General features: G+C 41.6%; 1 protein-coding gene across 5 annotated transcripts in view; it reads right to left on the bottom strand.

Annotated features, from left to right (window-relative positions):
• Positions 1-16,897, bottom strand: part of LOC137372731 (very long chain fatty acid elongase 1-like) — an 89,210-nt gene that overhangs the window by 13,092 nt on the left and 59,221 nt on the right. For 3 of the 5 annotated variants that reach the window (XM_068036899.1, XM_068036894.1, XM_068036896.1), the window contains exons 2-4: positions 5,919-6,023; positions 3,059-3,149; positions 1,993-2,183 (exon numbers count right to left, since the gene is read on the bottom strand). In XM_068036899.1, the coding sequence (XP_067893000.1) occupies positions 1,993-2,183; positions 3,059-3,116 (249 nt within the window). In that variant the 5' untranslated portion in view covers positions 3,117-3,149; positions 5,919-6,023. Of the gene's footprint in view, positions 1-1,992; positions 2,184-3,058; positions 3,150-5,918; positions 6,024-12,620; positions 12,748-15,029; positions 15,133-16,897 lie in introns of those variants that run through there. The other 2 variants (XM_068036897.1, XM_068036895.1) reach the window with 2 other exon arrangements.

The raw sequence follows: 16,897 nt of genomic DNA, 5'->3' as shown, positions 1-16,897 counted from the left end.
TTTGAGCAGGTTGGGCTGATACTCATTGGAGTTAAGAATGAGGAGATCTCCTTCAGCAAAAGGAGGTTGAGGGGAAATTGTGGAGGTGTACAAAATTATGACAGGTTTAGAAAAATGTAGACAAAAGAAGTGATTGTACAAGGTGTAGGGGATACAGATTTAAAGGTTTTGGGCAAGAGATTGGGTGGGGTGGGGGGGTGGGGGGAAAAGAGGAAAAAGAATGGGGAAAAGAAAAAAAAAAAGAAAATGTGAGGAGGATTTTATTTCAGACGAGTGTTAATGACCTAAAACTTGCTGCCTATGGAGGGTGGTGGAAGTGGGGATGATGAATGATTTCAATAGGAAATTGAATGGGTACTTAAGGGGAATTTTTAAAAAAATAGATCAGCAGGAGAAGGGACAGACTTTATTGCTCTATGGAGAGCTGGCATAGACTCGATGGGCCAAATGGCCTGCAGTGCCATAATTGCTCCAAGAATCATAAGATTGAGGGGGCTTGGCAGGGTAAATGCTGAGGCCATGTTTCCCTCGTGGGGGAAATCTAGAACTAGGGGACAGAGTTTCAGAATAAAAAGGAGCCACCCATTTATGACAGAAATGAGGAGAATTTGTTCTTTGATGGTCATAAAACTTTGGAATTCTCTACCCCAGAGAGCTGTGGAGGATAAACAGATTTGTGAACTGTAGGGCAGTCCAACGTTATGGGGAAAGAGAGATAGGAAAGTGAAACCGAGGCCAAGATCAGATCAGCCATGAGCTTATTGAATAATGGAGCAGACAGGAGGGGCAGTATGGCCTGCTCCTATTTGTCATGTTACGTTGAATACTGGATCAGTCTGGATGAAAACAGAAACAGAAACCAGCCACGATGTATTTTTAATAACACACTTTGCGACCCGAATTGCTCCATTCTGCAATGTGATTGGTAGATAGGTTATCAGCAGTAGGCAGGAATGTGGAGTTGAGGTTACAATCAGCCATAATCTTGTTGAATGGCAGAGCAGGCTCGAGGGGCCGTGGGGCCTACACCCAATTCATAAATTCTTTGAGGTGTTAACTGTCCAGAGTTTATTCAACCGTTATAAAAGGAGCCAGAAAATAGTTTGTTAAAAGTCACAGTACCTAAAATATTCAAATTGCTGGTATCCACATGGAGGCAGACAGTCCATGTATTTTAAACTATAAAATAGTTATCTAGGACTTGAGGTGGAGAGGCAAGAACCATCTCCCATGATGGAGGTTATTAAGCAACTGGTGTGACTTTAAATGCTTTTTATTCCAATTACATCTACCCTTAATTCATTAGAAAGTTCTTCACAACTTGCATGCAAGAATCATAATAGTTGTGGTCTCACATACCTTCTATGTCCCCCAATTTCACTTGACCAAGTACACAAATATCCCAGTGCTTTCACACTTCCAGTGTGTGCCCCTCAGTTATAAATGCATGTATTGGGGCACATGGAGAGGAAATAGGAGACACAAAATGACTTAACTTGTAATGACTGTTGTATACAAGTTGTGAAGATTTATCCCAGTCTCAGTATATTATATCAATATCTCAATGCCCTGCTCCAATGTGAAGCCTTCCAATAATCCTTTCATGAAACTGACTAGAATATTCATTGATCGTGAAAGAAGTGGTCGTTAAGTGTGTGGGGCAAAAATCCTCATCAAGCAGTCACATATCCTGTAGTCTCTGCAGCAGGTTCATATAAACTAAAATCAAAGGATTATTTAGATCATCCTCCTAACACAACTCACTTTACAGGGCAACATGAGACTGATTAATTTCAGTATCAGCACTAAAGATGTTCTAGTACTTGTAAAAATCTTAGAGCATACGGCTTTTGGAGAGCTCATCCCTGATGCAGAATTACTGAAAACAGTTCAAAACAAAAACAATGCATTTAAGAACGATGCTACCAACTTTGATAATTTAAACTGCAGAAGCAACACTTTCCACCCAAACCAAGCAGAGAACAGGCATACCTCATACACTATGAATATCGAGAAAAACACCAGTGCAAAGTTATAGACAACCATAATCTTCTTAAGGTCGAACGGCTTCCTGCCAGCCATGAGCCTGGGTCCTAGCGACAGTACAAAATATACGTAGAACAAAAGGATAGCAGTCATAGGGATTGGTGACACCATTAGGGGATACTCTTCAAGCCTCGGATCTGCAGAGAGACATATGCAGAATAAGCACAATTAAACCCATCATTTACCATCAGTAATCAAATAGAGTTTGTATTCTGGTAATCAAAAATGTGTGGAAAAAAAATATGAATAGAAACTGCCATGGGGCTTCCTTTCATGTACCCATTTTCTTCATTCTCCTGAAAATAGCAATCACAATGGGGAATTGCTGCATGGGCACCATCAGTGCAACTCCCCCCACCACCCCCACAAACACCCCAGTGCATTGCTCAAATTGGCCATTTTTCCACACAAGCCTAGATTGTAACGGTTAGCTGGGAAGGAAGGGAGGGGCAACAGCTATATCTGCCCTTACATTCCAGAAAAATCTCCTCACCTGTACCCAAGGAATATTGTCCAAAACATAGGACTCGGATGCCTCGTCGAGATCAGCCAATTCAGCACAGACCAGGGATGAAGTCTAGTCACACTCCTGGCCCTACTCCAAATCCTACCTTAAATGGTGTATTTAGCCACCAAAAGGCAGTGGCCAGCTGCCCAGAATATTTTATTAAAAAGTCGCTGAGAGGCATTTTCAAGTTGGTAGTCAGAATTCCAATTGCTGACTTCACAGCTATCACATCCCTTTATACCAAGTGGTGTTAGTTTTATTAAAAATATCAATTACATTATCCACTTCAAATCACTAATGGATTGAAAAAAATCTGCTCTCAGATCAGGCAACTCAGCAAAAATTCTTTGGTGCAATCAGAATTGTCAAAGACCATCAATACTGCTACACAAATCTTTGAGATGTCAAAACACTAGAGGCTACTGAAACTTAGAAAAAAGTCAATTTGACTGGATCCTTGGAGGAAGTTAAAAGATCATTGGTTAAATAGGCCAAACATCTCACCTCCTTTCAAGAGGTTCTCATATATTTGGGCAACTCGTGCCCCCATCTCTGCCAACATGGTTACGTTTCAAAGAAGTGGCACTTCCAAAGCCTAAGGGACACAAAATGAAAAGTATTAATAACTTGCACTTACCGAGAACCTTCAAATGTAATAAAACTATCCCTTGGCATTCCACAAGAAGAAAATCAGACAAGAATGGACATTGAGCCAAAAAGAGAGAGATTAGTTAAAAGATGAGAGTTGTATAGAAGAAAGAGAGTTTGGGGCCTAGACAGCTAAATGGTCAAGGCTGGAGTTGGAATAGCTTAGGAGGTAGTGAGGGGCAAGAGGATGGAGGAATTTGAACACCAACATAATTTTAAATAATGGAGTTGTTCAAGGAATGGGAACCAAATGTTGGTCAGCAAGCATAGGGGTGATGGGTTAATGGGACTGGATGCAAAGTAGGATACAGGCAGCAAGTATTTGGATGAGCTCAAGCTGATGGAGGGTGGAAAATAGTAAGATATAGCAAGGAAAGAATGGAATTGCAGAGCTGTGGTAACAAAAGCCTGGACAGACTGAGGTAGGGGTGGAGACGAGTGATATTATGGAGGTGGAGAGAATATGGGGTTGCAAGCTCAGCTAAGATGCCGAGGTTCAGAACACTGGTTCAGCCTCAGACAGACTGTTGCCTGGAAATTGAGGACTAAGGAATTAAGCTTCAGTCTTCCAAGATGTTTAATAGGAAGACATTGCAAGTCATCAAAGACTGGATGTCAGACAAGCAACTCAGGCAGTGGCAAGGTTAAGTGAGGCGAACTGGGTATTGTACTTGCCAAACCAGACTTTGTATTTGATAATATATCTGAGGAGCAGCAAGTAGATACGAAATAGGAAGGTGCCAAGGATAGCTTCTTGTTGAACTTAAGGTAATGGTGTAGGAAGAGAAGCCATTGCAATATATTTACTGGCTAAAATTGGATTGGATAAGAGTGGAACTAGGCAAAGGCAGTCCCACCCAACTGGACAAATGACAAGATGGAGGAGGGCAATATGGTCAACCAGATCAAAAGTTGCAGTTAGGTTGAAAAAGGATGAGGGATACTGCACTTTGCTCAGAGAATGTAATGTAACTAATCAGGGCCATTTCTGTGCAGCAAGATTGGAGTGATTCAAACATTGAGTTTTGGGAAAGAGGACCATGGATTTGAAAGGTGAAAATATACTCAAGAATTTGAGACAGGCCTGTAGTTTACAAGGATAGAAGGGGAAAAGGTATGTTTGAGGGAGGTGGAGAGATTAACATTTACAATATCAGCTAGTACGAGAGCCAGGAAGGAAAGTTGCATGGTCAGTAGTTTAGTGGGAATAAGGTCAAGAGCAAGAGGATGGTCTCAGAGAACATGAGCTCAGTAGAGGGTACCTAGGGCAGATAGAAGATAAGCTAGAGAAAGATGTGGGTTCAGGGATGAGGAATGGGTGAAGAACATTGGCTTGATGAGCTCAGGTAAGGAAGTATGAAAAGTAGCAGAGGCAGCTGAACAGATGGACTTCTGTCGCTAAGTTGAAAGCCTGCACTTGGTGAGGGGGGTGAGCAGCATAGAAAAGATGAGTTGTCACTGCTAAAACTGTTACTTATTAAAAGGATCATCTGAAACGCACAGCTCAATGTGGCCAACTGGGTCTGGTCATAAACGGCTAAAGCCAGTCATAACATTCAGATTTGCATCCCATAGACTTAAAGGGAGCAAATATGATGAGAGCAGTACCAAGGAGAATGATCAGGGTGATAGTGATTTCTTTACTAGGCACAAGGGCATCAAAAATGAAGGCAAGGGTGTGATTGAGCAAATCGGAAGCTGCGGACATATTGTGGTGAACAGAGGGCCAAAGGCTAGACAGATGGAGGTTTGAAAGTGGTCATTGTAAGTGACTATCCTCCAGGAGTAGACAGAAGTGAGTGAGGTTCTAAAGTGAATACAAAGTAGTGATCAGAGGTGGGCTATCTGGGACTGATGGGAAGAGGGGTTACAGGATTACTGAGACTAGTATCTAAAAATAGGCTAGACAGATGTATAGAATTTAAAGATGCATTCTCAGGACAGGAGACAAAAACAGATAGGCTACTGCAAAATACTGGCTCACGACTCAAGCATTTCTTGTTCAAATACGACCCAGTAGCTTAGCAAAAAATTAAAAATTGCATAAACAGATTTTTTGATTGATGTTATTTTAATGCTGGCAGCAATCCATTTGTTTTTAAGACTGTTAAAACACCACCCATCAGGAAATTGATGTTGAATATTGTGTGTGTTTGAGCACAAGAGAAACAGCGAGCTAGCAAAAGAGCAACACAGATTGAGATAAATACACAGAAAGAGCAAGCAAGCATCAAGATCAGAAGTACAATAGGAAAAAAAGCACAAGAGTGTGGACTTTAATTGCTAACCCATATTCAGATTTCCATGAGTATTGCATTTGCCAGGTTTTGACATATTTCTCTCCATAAAATAGAGCTCCCACCCCAAAGTATACAGAGGTCCATTAACAAAACAAAAACATACAGATTACATCCATTTTAACAGTGACGAGGTTAGAACTACAGAAATGCACAGTATAGGTCATTCAGCCCACTATTTGTGTCAGCTGTTAGAACAACCCAAAACTAATCCCACTGCCTTGTATTTTATCTACTTTAAAAAAAATTCCCTTAAAAGATTTTAAAAGATAGTAAATTTGAGGCTATTCATAGCCATCTTTTTAAAGGGGAAAAAAAAAGTCCCCTGGGAATGCTTGGTCTCATTTACCTGAAGTAAATTTAAGCAGGTATGTGAAGCAGTCAATGAAATTCCAAACCTATAGTTAATATGTACTAACCTTTAGGTATCAGATGGTATCCACAGATTCCAACACCTACAGCTGAGGTAGGGACACAATTCAAAGGGTTGGCAGTTGTCTCCTGAACAGTGGTTATCTAGAAACCTGGAAGTTAAATATTTTCAGTTGAGAATTGTGCACATGATTTGAACATTTGTGGCACTGCTCAGTTACAAAGGTATGGAGCACATTAAACTTCTGCTCCATCACATGTGGGCATTACTGAATGCAACTCTGGTTCCCTTCTTGAACAACTCTCTCAATCCCCAATTTTGAATGTTTTAAATTGTGTGGATATACCTGGCAGATGATAGTCTTACTCCTGACAGGGCCCACTCCACAAATTAGACATCAGTAGTTACTGGACGTGGAACTGGCCAAAAAGCACTCCAGGATATTCTCAATGACCTACTCCTCAAACTGTCCATCTCCTAGCTGTTGCAGACAAGGCTAATCCTCAGTGTCAAGGGTCAGAGTTCTGAAGACAGACTTTGACTTTTCAGCTTAAAAAAAAAGCTAGTAAGTGATTAATTTGGAATATTAATTCCACTAAATCAAGAACAAACATTTAAACCTAGTAAAAAAGATAGCCATCCTAAAGTTACCAGGGAGGTTCTTCTGAGTATAAACACTTGGAATGGATTCCAGGCAGAGAAGATGGAAATTTTAATACATTTAAAATACTAGATGCAGCAAGGATGGTGGGCAGGGTGGAGTGGCAGTGCCGTGGTGGAGAAATGGTAGTTAGGGAAAGAGAAGTGGATGAATTTAGATGGGTCACATGTCATCTCCTGTGATCAGTTTCAGATGCAATCTGCAACTTCAGACATTACTCAATTGCAGCAACGCAACTACAGAAAATCTACAAAATCCAATTCTTTATTTAAGCCATCAAAATAGAGATTTCGCACAAGTGGTCATTTTAACCTGAGCCTTTAAAAAAAAGTTACTGCTAAATTGAAAATCGTTTCTTCAGATGTTAACTGGGAGGAAAAAAAAAAAATTTGGAAACCTGCAACAGTTTACCATCCATTTCCAGCAATGAAACCAATAAATGATAGTCCTCTTGAGATCTAAAAATATAGTCAGTGTAAAGCAGTGTTCTGTAGAGGGGGAGGACAATAACAAAAAGGTATGTGTATTAAACAGGGCCACAAGTTAAGCAATACCATGTGAGGTGGATCCATGTGACATACACATGTCATCAAGTTCAATGAAAGTTATTCATGCCCTCCATTTCCTACAAGCTAGGAAATTGACATTGAAGCAAACCTCTGATGCTAAATGCTTTTAGCAGCAAGCTACAGCACTATAAAAAAAAATGATGAAAAAAGTCCAAGTCCAATCTTTGGCCCTTACCAAATATTAGTGATCTCCCAGCCATTGTGAGCAGTTACAATTTACCAAAGCAATGCAGGGAGTGAAGAGGATAATCATGCTCTAGTGCCTGCCTGCTATCCAGCGAGATGTATTGTAACACATGCAAGTTGACAGGACCAAATTTGGCAGATAGCTTGCTTATTTCTAACTCATATGCCCTCTGCAGTCAGATTTCTGGTATCAAATTGGCACATGATCCACTCCACAGTTGGATAGCTTGCCAATATCCTGCAGCTTCACACCATGAATTGTCAAAGCAGTGAAGAGCTAATGGAACTGTACACCTTGAAGGGAGAAGTGGGGTGCTGGGAAAAGCAAAACAATTTTATATTTACAGCCTGAAGCAGGTATACCAAAAGTGTTCGTATTAAATGTTTGGGGAGAGTCCAAGCTGAACTGAGGGGCTGGATCCATGGGAAACCCCCTCCAACTGTATCGGGAAAATTTTGTGTGCTGTAAATGTAAAAATGTATATGGCATGACAATGAAATGGAAGGGTTGTGAGGCAACTCATGATTGTATAGAAGGAAACTGATCATCTTTGCACGGTTTGTATTTTTTGACTTGATGCGGTTTTAAACTGTTTGGGAATGTAATTTTTACAGATTTTTATGAATAAAGTATATTTTGGGAAAAAAAAAGTTTGGGGAGAGTCAAAAAAAAAGCCAGAATCAAAACAGCTGCCAATCAGCTTTGTCAGCAAATAGCAGGAAGATAAAGCCAAATCGGATTAAGTAAAAACAGTACTAGACAACCAGTGCTATGAAAATATAGCCCAGTATGTCAGAATGGGAGTAAACAGGAAGAGAATGGAGTCAAGAGGAAACAGAAATAAGTAGCTCTTGGAAAAATATGAAGATTTTGGCTGTAAATCAATTTGAGAGATTTATATCTTCTCGGGTGAGAGCTATATGAAAAGGAGTTCCATACTAGCTGATGGTTAAAGTTCAAGCTAGGACTTGCTTTTCCTCAAATTTACTTACAAATCTATTAAGCACTTGTGACCAAATAACAGATGACTTCCTCAATCCAAATTCATCTCCAACTTACGTGCTATTGAACAGCAACATTGTTTTAAAACATTCCTGCTTATTACTCTACTTAACCAAATTAGAGCTCTATGGAAAAGTGAACACCAAGGTCTTGAGTTCAGTTAAAAAAAAAGCTTTGTCTGAGAATCAAGGCTAAACAGGGTTTACTTTTCAAAAAAGGTAAGTAGTGCAATTCCAATACTGAAAAACTATTGCTAGGAGACGGTCCCGAAACCCTAGTAACAAACTGATTACACGCACACAAATTACCCAAGTCATGTTTGTCCAAGGAGGAAAGTTCATTACTTTTAACATATTAAAAATAGACAGCAACATCGGCTTTTAAAATTCCATATACACGGTGCTATCAGTGCAACATTTTTTCTTTCCTCACCAAGATAGTGCTTCATTTAGTCAAGTACACATTTCAAACTACCTGTTCTTGTAATTTATATATTTATTATTCCTTTAAAATCATGATGAGAACAAGAGTCCAGAGTTTACAGGCCCCAACTTCAGGGATGAAAACGAACAGATCTTGTGCCATTCCCACTGGTAGAAGCCAGTTTGAGGGGTGGCGAAAGGCAAATTTTTAATGTCCACTTGTTTTCTCTTTTCCCAGGCCAGCAGAATAAGTTTCTGACCCACTCAAGAAAGCCCTGCCAATAATACTCTGAAGGCACCAGGGGCACAAAAGTAACCAGGAAACAGACCCCAAGACTGCCCTCCCTATTCATGAATGCAAGCTAGGTGCGGTCTCATCACAAAATTGTCAGTTTTTAGCCTAAAGAAAAGATAACCAAAAGCCAGTCGTTAGCTAACAAAATTAGAAATCTAGTGATATGAATGGGGTCGTTTTAATAATTTGCTTTAAATTGGAAGCATGAGATATGAATACCAATGGAGAAGTTTATTTTATGCAATCTACACAGTTTGACAAATTCTAGTCAAAAATTGTACAGGGAACAGACAAGTACTAGCCTACAAAAGGATTATCCAACTGATGCCAGCTACCCTCATTAAACACCACACGACAGAAATCTACAAACACAAAAGGAATAAACTAGAGCCAGAATGCAACTTAAAAAGGAGTAGACATACACACACCTTGGGCCTCTAACTGGAAAACAGTAGAATCACACTGTGAACAAAAGATTTTCAGCAAATACATCTCCCTTAATGCACCACACCCATGTCAGCCCATCAATTACACAGGTACAGGGACAAATTTAAAACAAACCAAGGTGGTTAATTTAAAAGTCAGCCATTTAATTGTGAGATTTATTTTCACGATATGATAGTTAATGTTGGAAATTACAAAAAGATCAAGCAATTGACAAACAATTTACAGGCTACTTCTCTGGTGAGAGAATTACTGATCTAGGGTGGGGAGGGAAAAAAAAAAAAAAGACAGGACAATTTGATTCCAAATCTATTGCAAAAGTGAGACCATCAGTTCACGCCAATGTTGCTTACTGACCAACAGAACATTGTTTACAAATGGTCATGAAAAACAGGGAAATAAAACTGCCACAGTTGAAGTGCACACAGGCTTAGCATCTCCACCACAATTTGCTCAAACTAGCATAGTAGAGGAATTTTAAGTGCAAATCATATCCAGTGCAAAATGAGTTTGCCATCTTTTGTGCTAGTTTAAAAACACCACTAGAAGCTGGCCCTGGCCATGCCCTGATCTATTTAATCACCATTCTAATTAAATACACTTTGTGTACCTTCAGAAAAGGAGGCTCTCAAAAACCAAGCTTCTTTTTGGCACCTTTAAATTTACCAAGTGACTACCTTTTATTTTAAAAAGGGTTCCTCCAAGGTTCCCAACCTTCTTGCTTAGAGCAGGAGCGTACCAGAATGAGCAAGAAAGGGCTCCTGAGCACTACAGGACAAATGGTTCACATATATAGAGAGTGAGAGATTGTATAATATGTTTTGTTCCAGTAGTTAGAAAGCTCTTGTGCTTCTCCCAGAGGACTGAGCCTCATTTCCCTGAAGCTGGGCATCCAAAGATGGGTGTGCAAGTTAGTGAATTGAATGAAGTTTGTTTTGGGTTTTTTTTTCATTACTATTGTGGGGAAGTGTCACATTAGTGCTATGCAATCAAACCTTCAGGCATGTCAAACCCATGTAGCATCCCTACATTACTCAGGTGGTAGACTAGGCACAGATTAAAATTGCTTAGCGATGAACTTATTTTGGTTACATGAATAAAACCACAAGGTTACCATGCTGAAATACTGCCCACTTGCACCAGTTCATCGATTTTACATTTGGCGATATGCAAAACGAAGTGAGCAGAAAAGTCAGTTCACAAAACTAGAGCAATTTTGGGAGCCATTTGTACCGAGATTACTGGTCAAAGTTGTAACTCAGCAAATAAAATTAATGCGCAAAAGGCTTTAGCCAACTTGCTATGTGGTGCTTATAGTAGTGTGATGGGAAAGCAAAAAAAGTCAAAAAACTGAGTAATGTCACAAAATGGCTACCAGCCAGATTTGTTGAGTTTGAATTCACATTTGCTGTGCTTGATTTTTTTTGGCTGCAGCCTAAATAGCAAGCTTGAAAAGGATATAATTGGCAGCAAAATCTGAACATAACTGCAGCACCCTGTCACTGGTTGCACCAGAGGATGTTGGGAAACCCACTCAGACAATGCAGACAGCATAAATACAATTATTGTACAGACTTAGTCTTTAGCGTCTGGCTCTAAGATGTTCAGAAAAAACTTCCTGACAGCTCACTCAAAACATGGACGACAGATGTGTGTCCAGTCACTTGTGCACATAAGCATGTGTGTCCAGTCACTTGCCATTTTAATTTTCTGCCACACTCCAACTTCTGCCTCTAGCATAGAGCTTCATTGGAACAGTACCTAGTCTTTCCATTAGGCACTTTACAGCCATCAGGATGGAGTTCAACCACTTCAGATTCATCACCACTGCTCCCCATTTTGTGGGCAGCAGGTGCTGGTAATGATTCTGCTGTTGCTCCTCTCACCCATCACTACCCCATCATAAACCTTCTTTCATGTCCTTTCCCAGCCTCTGTACTCGCTTCAAACCAGTTACAGCTCAACATTTTTCAGTTTGGTGCAAGATCAGTAACCTGAAACATTCATAGTTTCTCTCTACATAGATGCTGCCTGACCTGAGTATTTCCAGCATTCTTCCAGAATTCAGATGTAAATTATAACTAGGGACAGGGTTAGGAGAGTGTGCAAGCAAACCTCAAAAGTCATACATCTTGGATATTGGTTATTCAGTGAACTAGAGATCACATTAGTTTCCCCTTTAAGTATTGCAGTGCCTCAACCAGACTGGCAGTTCAGGGACAACTTTGGCTCCATGCAGATCTGCCTTTGGAAGCAGGATGCAAAGCAGCTACTTTTGGTTTTTGTAAATTAACAGAAGCCAGTTCATCCATTCCCCAAGAGGAGATTCCACAAGCGCTGTCACTGCATTCATTACATTCCTGAGATTTCCTACCACTATTCACAATATCGTGTCCAAAATGAAACAATTGTTTCATCCTTGAGACAGCAATTATTCTATGGAAAAATCCTAGTATAACAACTGTTTAGATGCTCCTCACTATCCTGGGGCAACAAAATCAAGATCTAGATTTCTTCAGTCAGTGCTCATTCCTATTCCAGTGTAACAAACCCAGAAATCAGACTATGCAGAGAACAAGTGTGAATGGATATACAGGATTAAACCCTTGTACACACCAGGTGATGTAACTTGGCATTAACAGAACAGTAATTGCTCCTGCAGGTGGAAAGGCTGTGGATCACATCTTGAGCACAAGTTAGAGCCACTATCAACATTCCCAGGATTTACCTTTTAAATCCCACTGTGCTAATCCCTGAAAAATAGCAAGCCACAAAACTGAAATTCCTCCCCCAGCCTCCCAAGAAAATACTGTATTGTGACAAAGCAAGTTCCACAAAGCTTTTCACAGCATCTGCCCACAGAAGAGTGGATCGGCTGCCGGTTCACAGAAATGTCATGCGTTTTCATTTAGTTGTTCAATGGCAGATAGCACATTTACAAGAAATAGTATTTTAGATGCTGCAGCAGAGAAGTTTTTCTTCTTAAAACCTGCTTGGAAAACCACATTGCTTCACTGCCTCCCACCCCCACCTCAAGTCTTGGAAGTAGTAGCTACCTGTACCCTTCTGTAATAACTCCAAGATAACAGCAGGTTCACTACAGAGTAAACATTTATGGAGGAACCACTACCCAGTTACCGGTTTCACAACAGAAGAATAAACACAAACCTTTCCTGCAGATCCTGAATACACCAGTCAGAAGGCCTCGCGTGATCACTTCAAGTGCGATATTTCTCCAAGAAACCCCCTTTAATCCATACCCCAGTTGGATACAGCTTGAAGATCAAATTGCACACTGTTTTAAAGTAGGCATATGTAGCTTTGAGTCAACAATTAGTCAAACAATGATTTAAAGTGGGTCATGCAGATAGAATTACAGGCAAGCCAGCACAACCTTCACACGGCCACATCTGGTGGAGGTGGAAAGACATACACCTGCTCGTTATTGAACAGTACAAGACATCAACAGAGACGGACACACAACCAAGAATTAAATTGTGGCAGCAGTGGACATATTGTGGTCACTTAACAGATATAGGAGACGGACACGAACCTATCCAGCATCATCCAGCAACTTGGGCCCAGGTGTAGACAGACCGTCAGTCTCTCAGCTTGTCACTAGGGGGCCAGCCTCTCACTTTCAAGTATGAGGAATGTCCAAAATGTGGAAAAACAGGTTTCGGCTGATCAGTGGCACCTTCCACCTACTATAACAGCAACAGCTCAATATAGGTGCATTAGCCCACCTCTTTGTAACCTACAACTGGGTACCTAGGCATGTGAAACCTCTGCTGTCAGCTCCCCTTTGTACACAGATATATGCTGTGCCTTATTTAACTATTCCCCTCCAAACATCAATACAGTCAGTTCATCTTTCAACCCAACAGAAAAATACCTGCAAGCAGCCCACTACATTCTACAGCATTACTCAAGCTAATCACCAACCCAACGACCGATTTAAATCTATCTTAAAAATCAGTTAGAGTGCAAGTTAGACAGAACCATCCCCTGATGGCTCAGGTGAAACTCCTAGACTACACTAGCAGGGGACACGATAACTTAGGCAGGATATTATCCATGGCTTGCAGTCCTGAATAACCATGATAAAGTGTGCATATGTGAAGCTCAGTGATAGAAGCAGGCTTGGTTGCAGTGTCTCCATGTTGACTAGACTATATGTAAAGTTACCAGAGTAACTAAACAACTGAGAGGGAAGTGAACCCCAGAAACTAGTCAATGCCTTCAAGGGGTTGGGGTAGGGGCAAGAAAATTGCTAGGAGTGAAAGATTTTTTTTTAAAAAAGGGAAAAGTCAGCATAAGAGAGTTAGCACTGCATGATGCAGAATTTCCTGCCTCACACTAAAGGCCAGCTACCTGACGACGTGTTGGGGTCGGGTTGCACTTCCAGGTCTGGCACACTATCACAGGCAAGTGGCTTCAATGTTCACTTAATTTTTGGATGAGAAGATGGTTTTGTTAGTTATTTTAAGCTTGTGCAGATCAGCAAAGTGAAAAATGGAAGGTAAGTTAACTGATGGCTGGGTCGGGCATGGGAGAAAAAAAAAAATATGGAAGGACTCGGGGCCAGGTCAGATTTGGTTCTGTCGGGCTCGGGTCTTTTTTTTTTGTAGACCCAAGCATGCCTTTACTTCACATGCAGTTCACAACTATCACTGGATGTACTACTTCATCAGTAACACTGAGTCAGAAGGTTAGTTCAAGTTCCACTCCTCAGATAAGATCTAGGGAGTCACTTCAGTGCATTACACACAGGGTGCTGCACCCACTGATGTCCTGTCTTTTGGATAAATGTTAAACCAAGGCCCTGTCTGCCCTTTCACGTGGGCATAAAAGATCTCATAGCACTACTTAAAAAAAAAGGGTTTCTCCCAGTCTTTTGGCCAAAATGTTTATCTCTCAATCATAAAGTCTAATTCAGTGGTGTTTGTGGGACCTTGTGCACAAAAATCAGCTGACATCCAAATTACAACAGAGACTAAACTTAAAAACATACTTAACTGTCTGTAAACCACTCAGAACATCCGGAGGCGATCTATAGAATAGCTCTAGAGAAAGAGCAAGTTCTTTCCTTACTAGATCATCCATACCAACAATTGATTCTACAGCGAGGGAATAAAAAAAGTCCGATATTTGCCCAGTTAGAGAAAAAGAACAAAAATGAACTGCATTCACTAAGTGAAAACAGCTAGTAACCCATGGAGGTTCCTGAACAGAACAAAGTCAGTCAGATCTAAACAGCTTTCAAAGTCAAAACCTCAAGATTTCTCAGGAGATGCCAACACTAAAGTTTATGTATAGTCAGACATGAAACAAAGCAGCCCGGCACTGGACGATTAATCTCCGTCCAGGACTAATGTAGCTGTAATCATCCATTTAGCGAAACGTAAAACTGCTCCCTCCACTGCGAGGCTGCTCCATTGCAGTCAGTTCCTGTTTTTAAACAGACTTCCTTCGCTCGTACACGGCTCCCAGTGGAGCTTTAACATTCACCCCAACACCGACCCCTGCAGCTTCAGTCAACTTCCTCTGACTTTCAGGAACTAGGTGTACACTCACCGGATTTCAGAAGTCCTCTGGTGTGCCTTGAAGTAACTGACCCTGTGTCCCTGACCACCTGTCAAGAGACAGAATATTGTTGGGGGGGGGGGGGGGGGGTGGAAATAAGAAAAATGATGAGAGCCTGGTACAGCTCAGTGCCAAGGCCCCACCCACCCCCGCATGAATCATCCATTCACTGGCAAATTTCTTAAACAAACAGTCCCAGTTAGTGTGAGCCCCACCCAATTCCGCTCTGCACAAATCCACTTTCGCATAAACAATTCATCCATCTGGACTCCTTCCCCCAAAAAAGGAAGGAGTCGCTGCTAACCAGAGAGAGAGAGAGACGCCAAGGCAAGAAACCACTCCTCCTTACTCAGTTCAGATATTAAACTCACAAATCCACTGGTACACAGAGACCTTTCAACGATTTATTCAACACACCGTAAACAGCTGCTCATATAGCTAATGGCCCCTTTTACATTACAACGCTGTTGCATGTAGCAGCGGCAGCACTATTGCTGCCAGAGGTGCCCTGAACTACCTTACAAGTTGGTTTTCCCCCAAAATTAATATCTCTGCTACTAAATCTGAAACATTGTCATCAGTAGTATGAAAGTACATTCAGCAAAGCAATATTACCACTTTTGCTGGCTTGTATTCTTCCCTAGCTATCAAAGGAAGCCCAGAAAAATGAAGCCACAAAATCAACTTTACACATGCAGGAGCCAATGAAAGTACTGGTGCCACTGATCAGTAGAATCTACCTCACTGTATAATTGGCACTGATTTCACAGCACAGAAAACCCCTTCTTTCTTTTGGGCCTCCTTATCTCGAGAGACAATGGATACGCGCCTGGAGGTGGTCAGTGGTTTGTGAAGCAGCACCTGGAGTGGCGATAAAGGCCAATTCTGGAGTGACAGGCTCTTCCACAGGTGCTGCAGAGAAATTTGTTTGTTGGGGCTGTTGCACAGTTGGCTCTCCCCTTGCGCCTCCGTCTTTTTTCCTGCCAACTACTAAGTTTCTTCGACTCGCCACAATTTAGCCCTGTCTTTATGGCTGCCCGCCAGCTCTGGCGAATGCTGGCAACTGACTCCCACGACTTGTGATCAATGTCACACGATTTCATGTCGCGTTTGCAGACGTCTTTATAACGGAGACATGGACGGCCGGTGGGTCTGATACCAGTGGCGAGCTCGCTGTACAATGTGTCTTTGGGGATCCTGCCATCTTCCATGCGGCTCACATGGCCAAGCCATCTCAAGCGCCGCTGACTCAGTAGTGTGTATAAGCTGGGGGTGTTGGCCGCTTCAAGGACTTCTGTGTTGGAGATATAGTCCTGCCACCTGATGCCAAGTATTCTCCGAAGGCAGCGAAGATGGAATGAATTGAGACGTCGCTCTTGGCTGGCATACGTTGTCCAGGCCTCGCTGCCGTAGAGCAAGGTACTGAGGACACAGGCCTGATACACTCGGACTTTTGTGTTCCGTGTCAGTGCGCCATTTTCCCACACTCTCTTGGCCAGTCTGGACATAGCAGTGGAAGCCTTACCCATGCGCTTGTTGATTTCTGCATCTAGAGACAGGTTACTGGTGATAGTTGAGCCTAGGTAGGTGAACTCTTGAACCACTTCCAGAGCGTGGTCGCCAATATTGATGGATGGAGCATTTCTGACATCCTGCCCCATGATGTTCGTTTTCTTGAGGCTGATGGTTAGGCCAAATTCATTGCAGGCAGACGCAAACCTGTCGATGAGACTCTGCAGGCATTCTTCAGTGTGAGATGTTAAAGCAGCATCATCAGCAAAGAGGAGTTCTCTGATGAGGACTTTCCGTACTTTGGACTTCGCTCTTAGACGGGCAAGGTTGAACAACCTGCCCCCTGA

Source organism: Heterodontus francisci, chromosome 8 (genome assembly GCF_036365525.1).
Source record: "Heterodontus francisci isolate sHetFra1 chromosome 8, sHetFra1.hap1, whole genome shotgun sequence".
Classification (NCBI taxonomy): domain Eukaryota; kingdom Metazoa; phylum Chordata; class Chondrichthyes; order Heterodontiformes; family Heterodontidae; genus Heterodontus; species Heterodontus francisci.
This window is presented reverse-complemented; position numbering and strand designations above follow the sequence as displayed.